The sequence below is a fragment of the Protopterus annectens genome, chromosome 14.part0 (genome assembly GCF_019279795.1).
Source record: "Protopterus annectens isolate FY-2018-M chromosome 14.part0, PAN1.0, whole genome shotgun sequence".
In the NCBI taxonomy this organism is placed as follows: Eukaryota; Metazoa; Chordata; order Ceratodontiformes; family Protopteridae; genus Protopterus; species Protopterus annectens.
In genome coordinates, this window is record NC_056748.1 from 236,317,975 (window position 1) to 236,335,735 (window position 17,761).

General features: G+C 46.3%; 1 protein-coding gene across 2 annotated transcripts in view; it reads right to left on the reverse strand.

Annotated features, from left to right (window-relative positions):
* The window catches only part of SLK (STE20 like kinase), a 2,579,008-nt gene that overhangs the window by 1,714,254 nt on the left and 846,993 nt on the right, over positions 1 to 17,761 (reverse strand). For both annotated transcript variants that reach the window (XM_044055960.1, XM_044055959.1), the window contains exon 7: positions 16,915 to 16,996. In XM_044055960.1, coding sequence (XP_043911895.1) covers positions 16,915 to 16,996 — 82 coding nt within the window. The remainder of the gene's footprint in view (positions 1 to 16,914; positions 16,997 to 17,761) is intronic.

Consider the following 17,761-nt stretch of genomic DNA (forward strand, 5'->3'; position numbering starts at 1 on the left):
GTACATCCAAGGTATGCAACAGTCTTTCTCCCCTGTTCTGTGGGTTGGGGAAGAATGTAGGCAGGTGGATAGCTTGGTTTAAAGATACCCTGGAGACCACCTTTGGCATAAAAGTAGGATTAGTTCTCATGGACACTATCTTGATGGAAGATCAGGAAGGGCTGTACTGCCATTAATGCCTGTAGTTCAGAAACCCTTCTTGCTGAAGTGATTGCAAGCAGGAAAGCAGTTTTCCATGATAAGTACTGTAATTCTGCTGTTGCTGCTGGCTCGAAAGGAGGGAGTGTCAACTTTTCTAGCACAAAGTTCAAGTTCCATGCGGGCAATGGTGGCTTCCTTGGTGGTTTTACATTTTTAATTCCTCTCAGAAACTGACTGAACAGAGGATGTGAGAAGACTGGAGGATCCAAGTTGTATTCTGCTGAAATAGCTGATGCATGAATCTTAATGGAAGAATAGGACAGGCCATTGTGGAAGAGCTCTGCCAAGTATTCCAGGATGTTAGCTATGTTTACCAGTGACACATTTTCTCCTTTTGCAGTACTCCAAATGAGATATCTTTTCCATTTTGCTGAATATTTTTTTCTTGTTGAGGGTCTGCGAGCCTCCAAGATAATGTCTTTAACCCTTTGAGATAAATCTGGGTTATTTGGTCTTATGCAATGTTCCAGGCAGCCAGCTGCAGTGTTTTCAGGTTTGGATGCAGGGTTTTGAAGTTGTTCTGTGTTAACAGTAAGGGAACTAGGGGCAGAGGCCATATTTGTTCCCGAGACATACTCCTCAGTAATGGGTACCAATGTTGCCTTGGCCAGTCTGGAGCTATCAGGATGATCCATGGACGGTCTTCTTTGATCTTCAACAGCACCTTGTGCATCAAAGGAAGAGGTGGGGATGCATATGCGGTCAGGTTTTTCCAACTGAAAGATAGGGAGTCCACTTTCCAAGCAAGTGGGTGGTACGTCCTCGTGCAGAATTTTTTCAGTTGGTGATTGTGTGGGGATGCAAATAAGTCTATTTCTGGTAGTCCCCATTTCCCTGTAATGGTTTTGAAGATGTCCGGATGCAGCATCCATTCGTGGGCATCCGTGGTAGTTCTGCTTAGGATGTCTGCTAGTATATTTTCTTTTCCTGGCACAAAAATTGCTTGTAACTGAATGTTGAAGCTCAGGGCCACATTCCAGAGGTCCATTGCCATCTGGCATAGAGGGTATGAATGTGTGCCTCCCTGTTTGTTGATGTACCACTTAACTGTGGTGTTGTCCGTCCTTATCAACAGTTGACCCTGTCGAAGAAATGGTCTGAATGTCTGAATTGCCAGTTTTACTGCCAGCATTTCCTTTTGATTTATGTGTAGGTGCAGCTGGTCTTGAGTCCATAAGCCTTGTATGCACTTGTCCAGCATGTGCGCCCCCCAACCGAGGTCTGAGGCGTCCGTTGTGATGGTCTGGCTTGGTTGAGTGCTGTGGAAGGGCAGTCCTTTGTTTGATTGACAGGCCTGAGCCCACCATTGGAATTCTTGCTTCAGGCATGGAATTATTGGAATTTGGGTTTCTAGGCTGTGCTTGTGCTGAGACCATAAATTCCTTAGGTACCACTGTAACTTTCTCATATGTAGTCTGGCATGTGGAATCAATATTATGCAGGATGCCATGTAACCCAGGGCTTGCAGGAATTTTCTTGCTGTTAGCTGGTTCTGCTTTGTTAATGCCATGAAGTAGAGAGGGAGTTGCTCCTGTTTTTCTACTGTTAGGAATGCCATTTGTTTTGATGTGTCCAGCTTTGCACCCAAGAAGGTTATCCTTTGGGATGGTATCAGCCTTGACTTTTTTATATTGACTGTGTATCCCAGGGCTTGCAGTAGATGAATGACCCTTTTCAAGTCTTTTGTTAATTTGTTTTTGTTGTCCGCTTGTAACAGGCAGTCGTCCAGGTAAGGGTAGATTTGAATTCCCTGAAGCCTGCAATGAGCAATTACTGATGCCAGGCATTTCGTGAATACTCTGGGCGCAGTAGATAAGCCAAAGGGCAATGCTGAGAATTGATAATGCTCTGATCCTGCAAGAAATCTGAGGTATCTTCTGCAATTTGGTCGTATGGGGACGTGCAGGTATGCCTCCTTGAGATCTAGAGTTACTAGCCAAGACTCCTTGCCCAGCATGGGAAGAAGTTGCTGTAGGGTCAGCATTTTGAATTTTGGAACAATGAGGTATGTGTTTAAAGCGGACAGGTTGAGAATAGGTCTCCATTGGTTTTCTTTTCTTGGTACCAGGAAGAGTCTGGAGTAAAATCCTTGCCCTTGTTCCATAGATGGTACCCTTTTCTACAGCTCTCATCCTTAGTAAGTGAGTTATTTGTTTTAGAGCTTCTGTCTTCTGATTTGGAGGTAGATTTGGCATTCCTCTCTTCCTTGGTAGAGTATGGAAGTGAAACCTGTAACCTTGGTCTATTGTCTGTTAAATCCATTTGTCTCCTGTGATGTAATGCCAGTTTACTGAAAATAAGGCTAGCTTCCCGCCTAAGGGTGCTTCTAGTTGTTCCCTGGTAGGCGGTGCCAGAGCCAAGTCACTGTGATTGTCCTGTGGAAGTGGTGGTGGCTGGATCTGTGGCTGTACCTCGCTGGTTGTTAGCCTGCCACTGACGTCCCCTGTAGGCACCTCTGGATTGACCCCTGCCTCTTGGGCGCCTATTCCTGCCTCTCTGAGCTCTGGAGGTGTCTGGAAAGGACCAATTCTTGGAAGGCCTGTTCCTGCTAAACCTTGGAGGCTGGACCTGCAAGAAATCCTTGACTGTCTGGACAGATTTTGCTTTCTCTTCCACCTTCTTCAGCACCTGCTGTGCAGGGGAGCCAAACAAATTGAGCTTATCCATGGGAGCATCTAGGAGCTTTGATTTAACATGGTCTGGTAAGGACTGCTCTTTTAACCATACATGTCTTCTGATCACTGTACCAGTCATGGCTGATCTAAAGGAAGTCTCCAGTGCATCATAGCCGCATTTTAAGGAATGATTACTGACCTGCTGAATGTTATGTACCATTTCCTGAACAGATTTTTTGTCTAATGGTTCATCCGAGGACAGTTTTTTAGTTAACTGGTCTAACATAAATTCCTGATACTGAATCATGTGGAATTGACAGTTCAAGGCCCTAGCTGAAAGAGTAGCAGAAGTGTAAACTTTTTTACCCCATCTCTCTAAGACCCTAGATTCCTTTTCAGAGGGGAGGGGTTTTTTGGCAGAGGTAGCTGCTACAGCCTTGGGTCCCTGGGAGATAGTTTCGGGATCTGCAAAAGGAGCCTTATACAAATGATAATGTGTGTCCGGAACCCTGTAGTACCTATCGGGCTTAGCAGGGGCCGGAGGAAGAGAATCAGGAGCAGTACAAGCATCATTAAATGCATCATCCACAACAGTAAGTACTGGAGGAATGGCTAAAGGCCTATGCTGTGGCAAATGCAAAAAGGTTCTAAGCCTTTTCCTAGAGTCTGAAAAATCCTGGCCCTGCCATTGAAATTGTTCCCTCATAGCATGCAAGGTTTCCCCAAAAGAAAATTCCTCAGGCGGAGAGGCAGAAGGGATGGACTCTTCTGCATCAGAGTCTTCATAAGGAGAAAAAGGGCCCTCTGGAGGGTTTGAATTATCTGATTCATCAGAGGAGTCATCTGAAGAAACTGGCTCAGGGGGCTCTACTCTAGGCCTCTTCTCTGGAGGTGGGTGAGAGGCCCTGTCTGGGTGAGGTTGGGATCCCCGGATCAAATAAATGAGATCCTCTGCTAGACTAAGCATTTGTGAACTAGAGCTAGGCCCGTGAGAGGGGGTCTTAGCAGGCACAGTTTTGGTAGATTTTGCTGCTTTAGCCCTGGCAAAGGCCTTAATCGACATGGATGCAGGTGGCCTAGCAGCTCCACGTGCAGGGGTAGAAATATCCAAAGGGATAGTATCAGATAAATCGTGTGAACCTGCAAGAGCGGGTGCGATTTCAGTAGCAGATTCAGCCATGCTGGATGAGGCCTCGGTAGGAGGTAAGCTTTCGGCCGAAGGAAGAACCGTGGACTAGGTTTCAGCCGAAACAGAGACACTCGCGGTTGGCTTAACCGCAGTTTCAGCCGAGACCGCGGACCGCGAGTGTCGGTCCTTTTCCTTGCGCTTTTTAGATATTTGCGTAGTCGGAGTATCCGACGGCATAATGTAAGCAAAAGCGGAGCCGAAAAACTCCTCAGCAAATTCCGACCGACGTCTAAGCGTCCGTCGGTTGAAAGAAGCACAGGCTAGACAAGCTGCTACGTCGTGGTCTGGGCCTAAACAAGGTAAGCAGTAAGAGTGGAAATCTTTATGAGGTATTTGTTTCCCACAAGTTAAACAGTTATTCAATTTTTCTGACATCGGCTGAGGCAAGAAAGAGTCCCCAACGGGGTACTTAGCTTTTTAGAAGTCTTCGGTAGTAGTAATCTCTGGTTCTGACCGACCGGCACTTGCGAATAGCTTCTGCTTCGGGCGCCACGCAGCAAGAAAGACTGAGGAAGATGGCGTCGGCTGATACCTTTATACCCGAATAACTGCAGCTATGACGTCGGGTGAAGTGCGACATCAGCCGAGGCCAGACCCAGACTTTGGAATCCGGCCGACCAAAGGGCTGCCTGACGACAGGACAACCCATTTGTAAGGACTGCAGATGCATCCTTGAAGGACATTTAACAATTTATTCTGTGTTTCAAATCAGTTTCACAGTCTCATGTAGTCCCTTGGTTTCTGGATTAAAAAAAATAACTTTCCACATGCAGCATCCTCTTTGGCTCTCAAGACACCTTGGTTTTAGTGTTTAATGCTGCCAAATAAGAAGTTATGTACCTACCATAACGTTCCATGTTAGTTGTCTTCTCTCGCCTTCTTTCTTGCTTGATGAGATCTTGATGGGTTCGGAGCCGATCCTCGGCTCCGACTCGGCACCTGCTAAGCTCGAGAGTCACTTTTACCAGCTCGAGGCAGCCCCATATCCCATGATGCAAGGCGGTAAGTACCCAGATCTCGTTTGATGACAAAGGGCAATAGCACCAAGCATAAATATTTCCCAAAGGAAGAAAGAAAGAAAGAAAGCCTACAGGATGAAAGAAGGACCAGTTCTGAATGGTCTTCAGCATAACAATCTCTTGCAGAAAGGTCTGTCCAGGCCTGGGGGAAGGAGGGAGGGTCGCAAGAAAGAAGGCGAGAGAAGACAACTAACATGGAACGTTATGGTAGGTACATAACTTCTTAATGTTAAGTTGTCAATCTCGCCTTCATTCTTGCTTGATGGGACCGCGAACGGAACAGACTCTTGAGGACTGTAGAGCCAAAACTGGCTCTGTCCCTGGAAGCCAAGTCCAATTTGTAATGAGAAACAAAAGTATGAGGAGTGGCCCAAGTGGCCGCTGCACAAATAGTGTCTAAAGGAAGTCTAGCTTGAAAGGCTGTAGACGTAGATAAGCTCCTAGTTGAATGTGCTTTAGGTTTTGAGCACAGCCGTTTTCCCCTGAGCAGATAAATTTCAGAGATGACAGAAGAAAGCCATCTAGATAAAGTCACTTTAGAGACAGGAAGGCCTTTCCTGTTGTCCGCATAGGAAACAAAGAGTTGATCGGATTTCCTAAATTGTTTAGTTCTGTCCAAATAATATCTGAGTTGGCGGTGGACATCAAGATAATGTAATTTTTGTTCCGATCTGTTAGAATAGTTTGGAAAAAATACAGGGAGTTCAATGGATTGATTCAAATTAGCCTTTGAGGCGACCTTAGGCAAAAAGGTCGGATTAGTTCTCAATGATACTCTGTCCTTGTGAAAGACCAAATAGGGGGGTCGAACCGAAAGAGCTTGAAGTTCAGACACCCTCCTGGCCGATGTAATAGCTACTAGGAATAATGTTTTCCAAGAAAGAAATTTTAGGGAGCAAGAAACAGCTGGCTCGAAGGGGAAGAATCAAGGATGTCAGCACTAAATTTAGATCCCATTGAGGAGGAGGATTCCTGATTGGAGGCTTTAGCAGGAAAATTCCTTTCAAGAAGGCTTTACAAAGCCTATGGGACATGATATTGTGATCTGCGATCCCGACATGAAAGTTCGAGATAGCAGCCAGTTGAACTCTAACTGTGGAAGAAGAGGAGCCTGCATGAAAAATCTCCGCTAAGAAGTCCAAAACTGCCTGAACTGGGGCAGTGAAGGGATCGATATTCTTGGCTTTAGCCCAATAAGAGAAACGTTTCCATTTGCTTGTATAAATCCTCCTGGTAGAGGATTTTAAAGAAGCTACTATGATGTCTCTAACAGGGTTAGAGATCAAAGGAAGCCTGGCTAAGGAAGGAAGTGGAGCAACCATGCTGAGAGGTTGAGAGAAGGGATAGACCGGTGCAGCTGACCGGATTGGTGAACCAGAAGATCTGGCACTGGGTCCAGATGCCATGGCTGCACCAAAAGGTAACGATGGAGGAACGGAAACCAAATTTGTCGAGGCCAATAAGGAGCAATGAGAATCATTTTGGCTCTCAAAACGGTAGCTTTCTGGATAACCTGAGGGATTAGAGGAAAGGGAGGAAAGGCATAAAGAAGTCCCTGGGGCCAATCCTGGGTCAGAGCGTCTCTGGGGGGATGGCCTGACAGAGGGAAGAGAGAGAAGAAGTCTGGGCATTTGCTGTTTTGGGGAGTAGCAAAAAGATCGCAACATGGGCGACCCCATTCCAGAAAAATCTCCTCCACTATAGACTGTTTGAGAGACCACTCGTGAGGCATGAGAATAGCTCTGCTCAATCTGTCCGCTAAAATGTTGGTTTTCCCAGGGATGTGCGTTGCTACCAGAAACCGATGAGATCGCCCATTGCCACAGTCTGAGCGGTTCTCGACACAAGGGGTAGGATTTGGTTCCGCCCTGTTTGTTGATATACCAAACTACAGACATGTTGTCTGTGTGGACTGCAATCGTCCCTACGGGAAGAGAGTCGTTGAGGGCTTGCAACGTTAAAAGCACTGCTCTCATCTCTAGGACATTTATGTGCAGGTGGTACTCGAACGGTTGCCACGTCCCATGAACCATCCTGCCCTGATAATGCCCCCCCACCCGATTAGGGAGGCATCCATGGTGACAGTGGCTACCGGGGATGGGGGTACAAAGTGTCTGCCTTGGTGAATCTGGGGAGAAGTGATCCACCAAGCAAGATGATTTTTGCAAATCTGTGTCACCAGAATTTGGTGACGCATTGGAAGTTGTTGGTAAGACCACTGAGTGAACAACATCCACTGAAGAAGGCGCATGTAGAAGCGAGCCAGGGGAAGAAGAGTAATGGCCGCAGCCATGAGACCTAATACTTTTAGAACCATTCTGGCCTGTACCTTCTTGTTGGCTAGAATGATCCTGACATGACTTTGAATGTCTGAAACTCTTTGGTCTGTAAGGGTAGCTGACATCCGAACAGTGTTTAAGTTTGCGCCTATGAAAGTAATAGACTGGCAGCGCAATAAGGATGACTTTTCGAAGTTGATCGAGATGCCCAAATGAGAACAAAGATTTATTGTGTAATCCCTGGCTTGAACAAGCTGATGCCTGGTGGTGGCTGACAGGAGCCAGTCGTCGAGATACGGAAACACCTGGAATCCTTGTCGTCTCAGGTGAGCCGTGACCACTGCCATACATTTGGTGAACACTCTGGGGGCTGTGGTGAGACCAAAGGGCAGGGCTCTGAACTGGAAATGACTGGACCCCAGCCGAAAGCGGAGAAATCTCCTGGAGCGTCTGTGAATTTTTATGTGATAGTACGCATCCTGAAGATCTATTGAGCACATCCAGTTGTCCTTCTGTAAGAAGGGCAGAATTGATTGAAGAGTGACCATTCAGAATCTTGTCTTCCTCACAGACTTGAGTCTGCTGAGATCCAATATTGGTCTCCAGTCTCCCCTCTTTTTGGGGACCAAAAAGAACCTTGAGTAGATTCCGGGCTCTGAATGGTCTGTTGTAAATGGCTGAATGGCTCTTTTTTGCAGTAGTTTTGAGACTTCCAACTCTGCAATTTCCCTTAGACCGGGTGGTACGTCTGGAAGGGAATTTGAGGGATAGAAAGGACTTTCCTCGAAAGGAATTTTGTAACCCTCGGATATGATCGACTGTACCCATCTGTCTTGAGTGAGAGAACGCCAGGCTTCTGGGTACAGTGATAGTCTTCCCCCGACTGCCTCCAAGGAGGGACAGCCGGGCAACATCTCAGGGATGCTGAAAGGGCTTGTCAGAGAGAGACTCTCTGTTTCCCTGGTTTTGTGGATCCCCTCTGCCTCTAGAGCGGCGTCTGTTGTTGTTACCCCCTCTGCCTCTAGGGGTAAACTGACCACGTGAATCCGGCGTGACTCCTTGGGATTTGCGGAACCACATTTTGCCACCCTTCTGTCCTTTGGGATAAGGTCTAGAAGGGGTGGAAAAACGGACCCCTACGGCAGAAAGTTTTGCCGTCCTGCTCACACCTGGTCAACGTTTCCTTCACTTGAGGGCCAAACAGAGCTGACCCATCAAAGGGAGAGTTTGTGAAGGACGCCTTAAAGGGATCTGCAAAATTACATAGTCGCATCCAGGCTTGGCGTCTAAGAGCCACACCTGTACCTGCGGCCCTACTCGCTCCATCAGCAGCATATGATAAAAGCCGCATGGAGGAGTTTGCAATGGAGTTAAGGGTTCCTAGCTGCGAAGCAATTTTTTCCTGAGCCCCCGCAGCTGTAGGATCCTGCACAACTTCACCTAGCTCCTTAAGGATATCCCTTTGGAGTCTGGTGAAGTGACAAAGATAGGTCAGCGAACGCATAGCAAAGGTCGCTGAAGAAAACATCCGCTTACCATATCTATCCATGGTCCTAGAGTCCTTATTAGGAGGATGGACAGGTATGGAAGGATCTGCAAGTTCCTTCTTGGTGGCAGCCGCCACCACCATGGCATCAGCAGGGACACCTTTTGTAAGGAATTGCTTGTCCGACGGGCAGTAATAAATTTAGAAGGCCTCCTAGGGACAGGCTCTACAGAGTCAGGAGCAGTCCACGCCTTTCGAGCAATAACCTGCATAAGGGGGTCGAAAGGCGGAGACACCCAGGAGGTGGAGGGCCGAGATCCAAACGCCTCCAGGTATACTGACTCATCCTCAGAGGGATTGTTGGTGGGCCAGTTTCCCTCTGTCTAAGGAGTTCTAGGATGTCTGAGAAGGAGACATCCTCAGAGGGGATCTTGGGGATCCCTCTGACTCATCAAAGTCAGTATCCAAGTGATAGACTCGGGGGAGTCTACGTGTTTCCTCTTACAAATCCTCTTCTGCGGAGGATCACCCGACAAATCAGGAGAATCCTCAGAAGAGGGGGATATTCCCAGTGGGGAAACCTGAGGCGGAGGATCTCTGGGTCCAGGAGCAAGAGAAGTGGCAGAGGTGTCAACAGGCACTATAGAGGGAGGAGCTAAGGGAACAGACTGCTGGCTGAGTCCAGAGGCCAGCACACTCTTCATCACCTCGAAGGCTCCCCTCCCAGGGAGGTCCGAGAGAACCCGCTCCGAAGAGCTAGGAACTCCAGGACCCACCGAAAAGGAAGGCTCCGAGGCAGATGTCGGAGCCGAGCTCACCAAGGCCGAGGCTCCAAGGGGAAGAGCGGGGTCGGACAAGGGTCCGATGCCACTCACCCCCTCGGAGACCAGGGAAGCCCGGCCACCGAATCCCTCTAAGGAAGGTCTCGAAGAGGAGATAAGAGTAGAGGCTGAAGGAGCAGAAGGGGGTATCTGTCCCTCAGCCATAGCAGAAACTATTCCCAAAGACTCCAACTCCAAACTCTGGGGTAGAGTCGAAGGAGGAACTGCAATGGGGTGTGGACTAATAGTCGTCTGCTGAGACGGACTATGTAGCATTTGGGCCAGTACCTGTGACTTTAGTAGTCTACTGACCACTCTCTCCAAATCATGGTCAGAAAGCCTGGATGACCTTGAAGATCGGCTCCGATGGCTCCGCTCCGAGAGGAGAGGCCGAGCCGAAAGTACCGTCTCCAAGGAAGGGGACCTAGACCTTTTCCTCGAAGGAACCATCGGAGCCGATGAAACTACTGAAACTGTCGGAGCCGACAACTTATCGGCACCGACAGGTAGCTTCGATGTATCGGCTCCAGCCGGAGCCGATACAGCCATAACTGTAAGGGTGTCGGAGCCGATCGGAGCCGACACCGATGCCTGGGCCACATGGTGGTCGGAACCGATCGGAGCCGACACCGAAGTGGTCGAACCAGAGTCGGCACCGATAGCCATCGGTGCCGAAGGTTTAGGTAACAGAATCGGCTCCAGCCGAGCCGATCTCGACTCTGAATGAGTCGGAGCCGAGGCCACAGGCTTGGACACAGAAGCCTGGGCCTTGGAAGACTTAGAAGTCGTAGATGGGGCCGACTTGGCCGGAGAGCCCTCCGGCTTAAGAAGGCCCCTCAAAATCAATTTATTTCTTCTTTCCTGCAGGACTCTCTGGCTAAAAGAATGACATATAGCACAGGAGTCCTGCAGGTGAAGAGGCCCCAGACAGTACAGGCAAGAAGTGTGACCGTCTGTCAGAGACATCTTCTGACAGCACGAGTCACACTTCTTAAAGCCTGAGACCCTTTCCTTAGACATGGTGCAAACAAACACACACACACCAGTCCAAGAAATAAAATTAAATATACCAAAAGGTATTACTAACAGACACACACACACACACACACACCCTAACGGGGGGGGATGGGATGGGTTTTAGTCTGACTAAAAGTTTAGAAAAGACAGGGAAATTTTCTGTCAGAAAGGTATTAAAATTAAGTTAAAACTAATAATTTAAGGTTTTTTTGAAAAAAGGGGCTAAAATAGTAAAGTAATAATTCACTTACCAGGAGCTGGTAAAAGGAGGACCTCATCAGCGAAGCGGCAAACGAGATCTGGGTACTTACCGCCTTGCATCATGGGATATGGGGCTGCCTCGAGCTGGTAAAAGTGACTCTCGAGCTTAGCAGGTGCCGAGTCGGAGCCGAGGATCGGCTCCTAACCCATCAAGATCTCATCAAGCAAGAATGAAGGCGAGATTGACAACTTAACATCTGTTTTTCTCCTCCCCAGTTACTCACTTTCTCCTATTCCATCGAAGCACTATATCCCCGTTATTTGTCCAAAATATCCTTGAACTCTACCTCTCCCCTTTTCTTCCCACTACTTTTTCTAAAACATTCTCTCTTCCTCTTAATACTAATCCTCATTTTCCTTCTTTTCACTCCTTTTACCAAATTTGTTTGCAAATAATTTTCGTAGCTCTTTGCATTATGCTGCTATTAACGGAACTGAACTGTTTAAATGTGCACCTTAAGCTTTAGATAATTATCACTGTTGGATTGACACCCTGACCCCATGTGTAAAAATGGGAAAAAGTGGTTGTGGATGGACAGACGGATTTGTAGATTACTTATATACCTTTGTTTACTACTTTCTTTAGTAACGTTATATTTTTTCTGGACTGCTCAGCAAGACTATCCTGGTATTCTGGTTCACAAATGCAGTCAATAAACAAATCAAATACCAAAACGGTTACATGCCTAAATGGCTTCCTTGCCTACAACATGAAGAAATATGGCATACTTGACTTTCTGTGGTCTGTTATTAAGGCCACTCAAGTGAAATAAGGTTCAAATCTTTGGATAAAGTACTTCAAAAATTTTGACAGGTGCACCTGCAGTTTTAACGCAGCTGGAGACTGAATAATCGGAATATTGAGACAAAAATAATCAATGAAAAGATTCAAAAAAACTGAAGAATTGATTGGGAACACAGTCTAATGGAAAAAAAGGTATATATTAGAACATCAAAGTTTCAAAACTTCGAATGTTCTAATATCAACCCCTATTCAGCGAAAGCTGAACACATCGAACATACAGAACAGCGAATTTTTTCCTAGGGAAAAAATTTGCTGTTCCAAAACACATACACACAACACAAGCACACCAGACAAACAGCAATCCACACACATACACCTAAGATCTTACACCTAACCCTACACAAAACTATACACACTCCACTAACTATCCACTTACCTTAACCAAACCCTAAACCTAAGGTCCGTCAGTATCGCACACTCAACTCACCCGCGCTCTAACCCGAACTTACCTAACCCACCCTAACCCTCATATCCACACAATCGCACACATACCTGCCCCGCACCCTAACCCTAACTAACCTAACCTGCACTCAGTCGTACTTACCTGAACCGTAACTTTCCACCACAGCGCTGAAAATACCGAAGCAAGAGAAACGGACAACCCTACAAAAAAAAAACTTGGTTTTCTGTTTCTTCGATATTTTCAGTTTTCTCTGAATAGGGGTCGATATTAGAAAATTTGAAGGTTTGAAACTTCGATGTTCTAATATACACCCGAAAAAAAGAAGTTATGTACTCACCATAACGTTCCATCTGAGTAGGTAAACTTCATTTGTCAGCAACCTGTGGGTATCGGATCCATATCGGATCCGAGCTGGCAGCTTCAAACAGCTAAGATCCAAGCTCTAAGCTCCTCCTCGTTGCCCATAATTCCCTGCTATCCCTTCCTGACTGCAGATAGAGTTTGCTTAGCAACACGGAGCATTACAACACAAAGGATCACCTGCACATCCTAACCTAGAGTTATCCGGAAACGAAGGGCAAGGAATCCTTTTAGTACACGCTATAGGTTAAAGGGATGGAGGGGGGGTGGGTCGGTTGCTGACAAATGAAGTTTACCTACTCAGATGGAACGTTATGGTGAGTACATAACTTCTTTATCTGAAGTAGTTAACTTCATTTGCCCATCAACCTGTGGGACAGAGTCCCCAGCTACCCAATCCTTGGGAGGTCCTCATGGAAGGATATTCCGAAGCACTGCAGAGCCGAAGGATGCTCTCCCTCTGGAAATTATATCCAACTTGTAATGGTTAATGAAAGTATGAGATGATGCCCAAATGGCTGCTGAACAAATGTCATCCAATGATACTCTGGACCAAAAGGCAGCAGAGGTGGAAATCAATCGAGTAGAGTGGGCGTGGACTCCTTCGGGTTCAGGAAGGACAGAACTCTTATATGCAAGAAGTATACATTGGGAGATCCATCTGGACAATGTAACTTTTGATACTGGTTTTCCCAAAGAAGGTTTAGCAAAGGATACAAAGAGTTGCTCAAATTTCCTGTGGTCAGCGGTCCTGTGCAAGTAGAACCTCAATTGCCTGTGTACGTCCAGAGAATGTAACTTGTATTCACCCTTGTTCTGATAATTTGGAAAGAATACTGGTAAATTACTAGATCGATTGATATTGAGCTCCGAAGCAACTTTGGGCAAAAAGGAGGGATTGGTCCTGAGAGAAAATCTATCTTTATGGAAAACCAGGTATGGTGGTTTGACGCAAAGGGCTTGAAGCTCCGAAATCCTTCTGGCCGAAGTGATGGCAATAAGAAAGGCCGTCTTCCAAGATAAGTATTTTAGACCCACCGAAGCTGCAGACTCAAAGGGAGGAGCTATCAGAGACTGGAGAACAAGAGTTAAATCCCATGGAGGAACTGCATGTTTAACAGGAGGCCTCAAGAGGAAAGTGCCTTTTAAGAAGGTCTTGCATAATTTGGAAGAGGCAAAGGGACCGAGATCACTTCCCACATATTAGTGGGAGATTGCGGCTAACTGGACTTTGACCGTAGAGGAGCTAGCACCTGGTCGAATAAGATAGACAAAAATTCTAGCACTGCTGGTAACGGAGCTGTAAAGGGGTCCAAGTTTCTGCGCTCCGCCCAAATTGAAAGCGTTTCCATTTGCTATTATAAACCTTTCTCGTAGAAGGCTTGTGAGCGGCTAATAGAATAGCCTTAAGAGGACGAGATACTGGGAGCCCTAACTATTACTGGAACTGGATCAACCAAGCTGTAAGCTTGAGGTTGTCCAGGTTCGGGGTTGCTAATCCTAGTGGGTGAGAGATCAGATCCGGAGTGGGATCTAGAATCCATGGGGGATTCACTAGATGAGACCATAGACAAGGGAACCACGCTTGATGAGGCCAGAATGGGGCTATGAGGATCACTCTGATCCCCAACCGACGGGCTTTCTGCAAGAATTTTAGTATTAGGGGAAGAGTTGGATAAGCATAAAGTATACCAGATGGCCAAACATGCACCAGAGCGTCTCTGGGGGATTCCCCCGGTGGGGGAATTATAGCGAAGTAGTCGCTGCACTTTGCGTTCGAAGGAGAAGCGAAGAGATCGCAGCAAGGTTTACCCCACTTGAGGAAGATTTGTTTCGCTACTCTCGGGTTCAGAGACGACTCGTACGGTGAAAGGATGGTTCGACTCAGCCTGTCTGCCAAGATGTTCGACCGGCCCGGAATGTGCATCACTATGAGAAAGAGGTTGGTGGAGATCGCCCATTCCCAAACTCTCTCGGCCTCTCGACAAAGTGGGTAGGATCTGGTTCCCCCTTGCTTGTTGACATACCAGACTACTGACATGTCTGTCTGAATTGCAATTGTCCCCAAGGGAAGAAGGGCTTGGAGTGCTTGCAACGCCAAAAGCACCGCTCTCATCTCTAGGACACTGACATGCAACAAGGTCTCAGAATGGGTCCACGTGCCTTGGACTGTTCTGCCCATACAGTGCACCCCCCCACCAGAGGCAAGACGCGTCCGTGGTCACTGTGGTTAGAGTAGGGGACATAGAGAAGGGGCATGCCCTTTCTGGAGGTCCGGGGACTGGAGCCACCAGAATAGGGCTTTCCTGCAAACCTTGCTGAGGGGGATGGGTGAAAGTGGATGTTGCAGGACGGATCATTGAACCTGCAAGGTCCATTGTAGTACCCTCATGTTCAAGCGCACTAAGGGTAGCAGGTTGATTGTTGCCGCCATGGAACCTAGAGCCCTCAGGACCAATTCCGCTGGAGGAGCCGGGGAGTGTAGAAGACAGTCCTGCCAGAATCAACTTCAACCTCCTGTCCCTCAAAGCCCTGGGGTTGAAGGCTGCACAAATAGTGCAACCTGAGGAGAGGTGGTGAACCCCAAGGCAAATAACACACAGAGTGTGGCCATCCGCTAGGGACAGCTTATGGCCACACTCGGTGCATTTAGAAAAGAAGGCTTTAGGGGCCTCATACATGACTAATGACAAGATTACACTAGGCCCAAAGACAAACACGCCTTCACACACACGGGGGGAGGTAATTTAACTAAAAATGAACTACAAAAAAACAGTTAACAATTAGAAACTAAGGAGTAACACACACACAGATTTTACTGTTATAACAGAAAAAGAAAAGGATTTTCCTCACAAAAACGATCTACTCCCACGCCTGGAACTCGTTCAGAGTTGCTGACTGAACCGTGACAAACGAGATCTGAGGTCAGGAAGAGATAGCAGGAGATTATGGGCAAGGGGGAGGAGCTTGGAGCTCGGATCTTAGCTGTTTGAAGCCGCCGGCTCGGATCCGATATGGATCCGATACCCACAGGCTGATGGACAAATGAAGTTAACTACTTCAGATAAAGTATTTTCTGCATTTTGCAAGTCAAGGGCTTGCCTGGGCTGAAAATAACCTTGTGAGGTGAGCAGTGTGTAAAAAATTTTCAGCTTGAACTTTAAGATTTTTATCAGTCAGAAAAGCAAATGAAAGTCAAACTGGAGAAACAAACAAAAAAAAATACAAAAGTGTCTGCATGGACAAAAAAAAAGTGTGTGTGTGTGGGGGGGGGGGGGTGGGGTCTTCCAAACATTACTTTTTTTTCTTTTTGAAAACCATTTTAAATCAATGAAACTGAAGTTCTGGTTTTCTGGGCTTGAGACCTAAGCAAAAAAAAAAAAAAGAAAAAGATAAGACATGCTAGCTGACATGAGTAATATGTCAATTTTCTTGAGGATATACTACATTAGAATTCCATAAAATTTTCTCGGAGTACTCCTCCCCAAGGCTTAGCTGATCTGGTTATTTCTTGCACAGAAGAAGCCTCAACGTGAGCCTAAACTACTGCCCACAAGCCAGGTGCAAAAAGCAATAAGTTTGATTCCTGGTGGGAACTTAAACAGATGTGGGATTTCACCCTGAAGGATTGGAGGTAATCTATCAGCCAGGGACAAAACTGGCCTCACCCACATGCATGCTATATCCTGTTGAATGCATAACTATGCATGGGCACCAGTTTACAGGACACCCACCTCTGTGCATTTGTGTGTCACTCTTTCTATGGAACTGTTGAAGGACACAGGGCTCCTCCAAGCTGCTTGCTGGCTACGATTTTCTGTTGCTGAGATGGGTGACATCTGAGTCACTAGTTCTTAGACCCTATCTAGGATGGTCTTTCGTTTGGAAATCCTGGCACTCAAAATCTTGCATGTCTTGGCCTCCAAATCCCTCACCTGGCTTCTACTGTGGGTATGGAGCCATCAGACATTTTGGCCTTCCCCTCTTGAAGTCAGTTTATGAATGTTACATGGATGCATGAAGACATGGTGCTGCTTAAAGGGTGTTGCCTGACATATTTCCACATGGAGTGACACTGTACAAGCAACAGTGTCCAATTCTGACAAAAATGCTTCTTTCCTGCTATCCTGAAGTAACTCTAAAGCTTGGGGCATGGATGTCAGGTGTATCTCCCCTATCACACTGGGTCTTGGCTCTCACTACACTACTTTTCTGTCCAAACACTACTACTTAAGGTTAACTTGTTTGCTTAGAGATACACTACTGTTAACCGATATATAAAAAGAGTACATTAATGGATGCCACCTGCAATATTTGTTTGGTGTATTCATGCACTCCCTTAAAATACAAAACAGGGTTGTGTCTGAAAACGTTACATTCTAGATCATTGCAGCCATCCAAATCAATTAAATTAGCAAAAGGTTGCAAGAAGCTTAGATGTACTCATAAGAATTCTACCTGAAGCAGTTGAGGGCTGTTCCATCTGGCCTCCAAATTCTTCTCCAAGCATTTCTTTAAAAAGTCATTGAACATAGGAGACCTGACAGGTGAAGACAGTAAAACAAAGTAATTGTTAAACATGGTTCATCATGTATGCCAAGAAAGACAAATATGCTAAAACAAAGCATTAACGAGGTGCATACTTTAGATGCTACAGCAATGGATGAATCTCACTAATGAATTTCATTCCCAAATGTGTGAACAAAGATAAAAAATGTACTTCAACAATTTCCCACTTCATACTACACATGCATTGACAATCATATATCCACACATCCTAGATTTATCTTAATGGCAAAGTTTTTCAAAGTCAATACATTGACTAGAACAAAACATGGGAAATGAAAATAAGTAATATGCAATGTACACAAATCAGCTCATATGGCAGGTACAATTCATAAAGGTGCATGCAGTTCACTAAGACAGGTATAAGCACAGATTTTAACTAATACTGCTATTCATCAGACTGCTATTCATTGATTTCCGTTCAGCCTTCAACACTGTCATCCCTCAGAATCTGATATTTAAGCTACTTCAACTGGGCATGAACTCATTTATGCAACGGATTATGAGCTTCCTTACTGAAAAGCCTCAAAAGGGTCGTGTGGGAGACAACAGCTCTGGAAGTATCATCCTGAACACAGCAGTAACACAGGGGTTTGTCTTGAGCCCTCTACATTTCACTCTGCTAACACGACTGAATGGCCACATGAGATGAATAGGATCATCAAATTCGCAGATGACACCGCTGTTATAGGCCTGATCAAAGACGGAGAGGAGGAGGCCTACAGGAAACAGATTGATC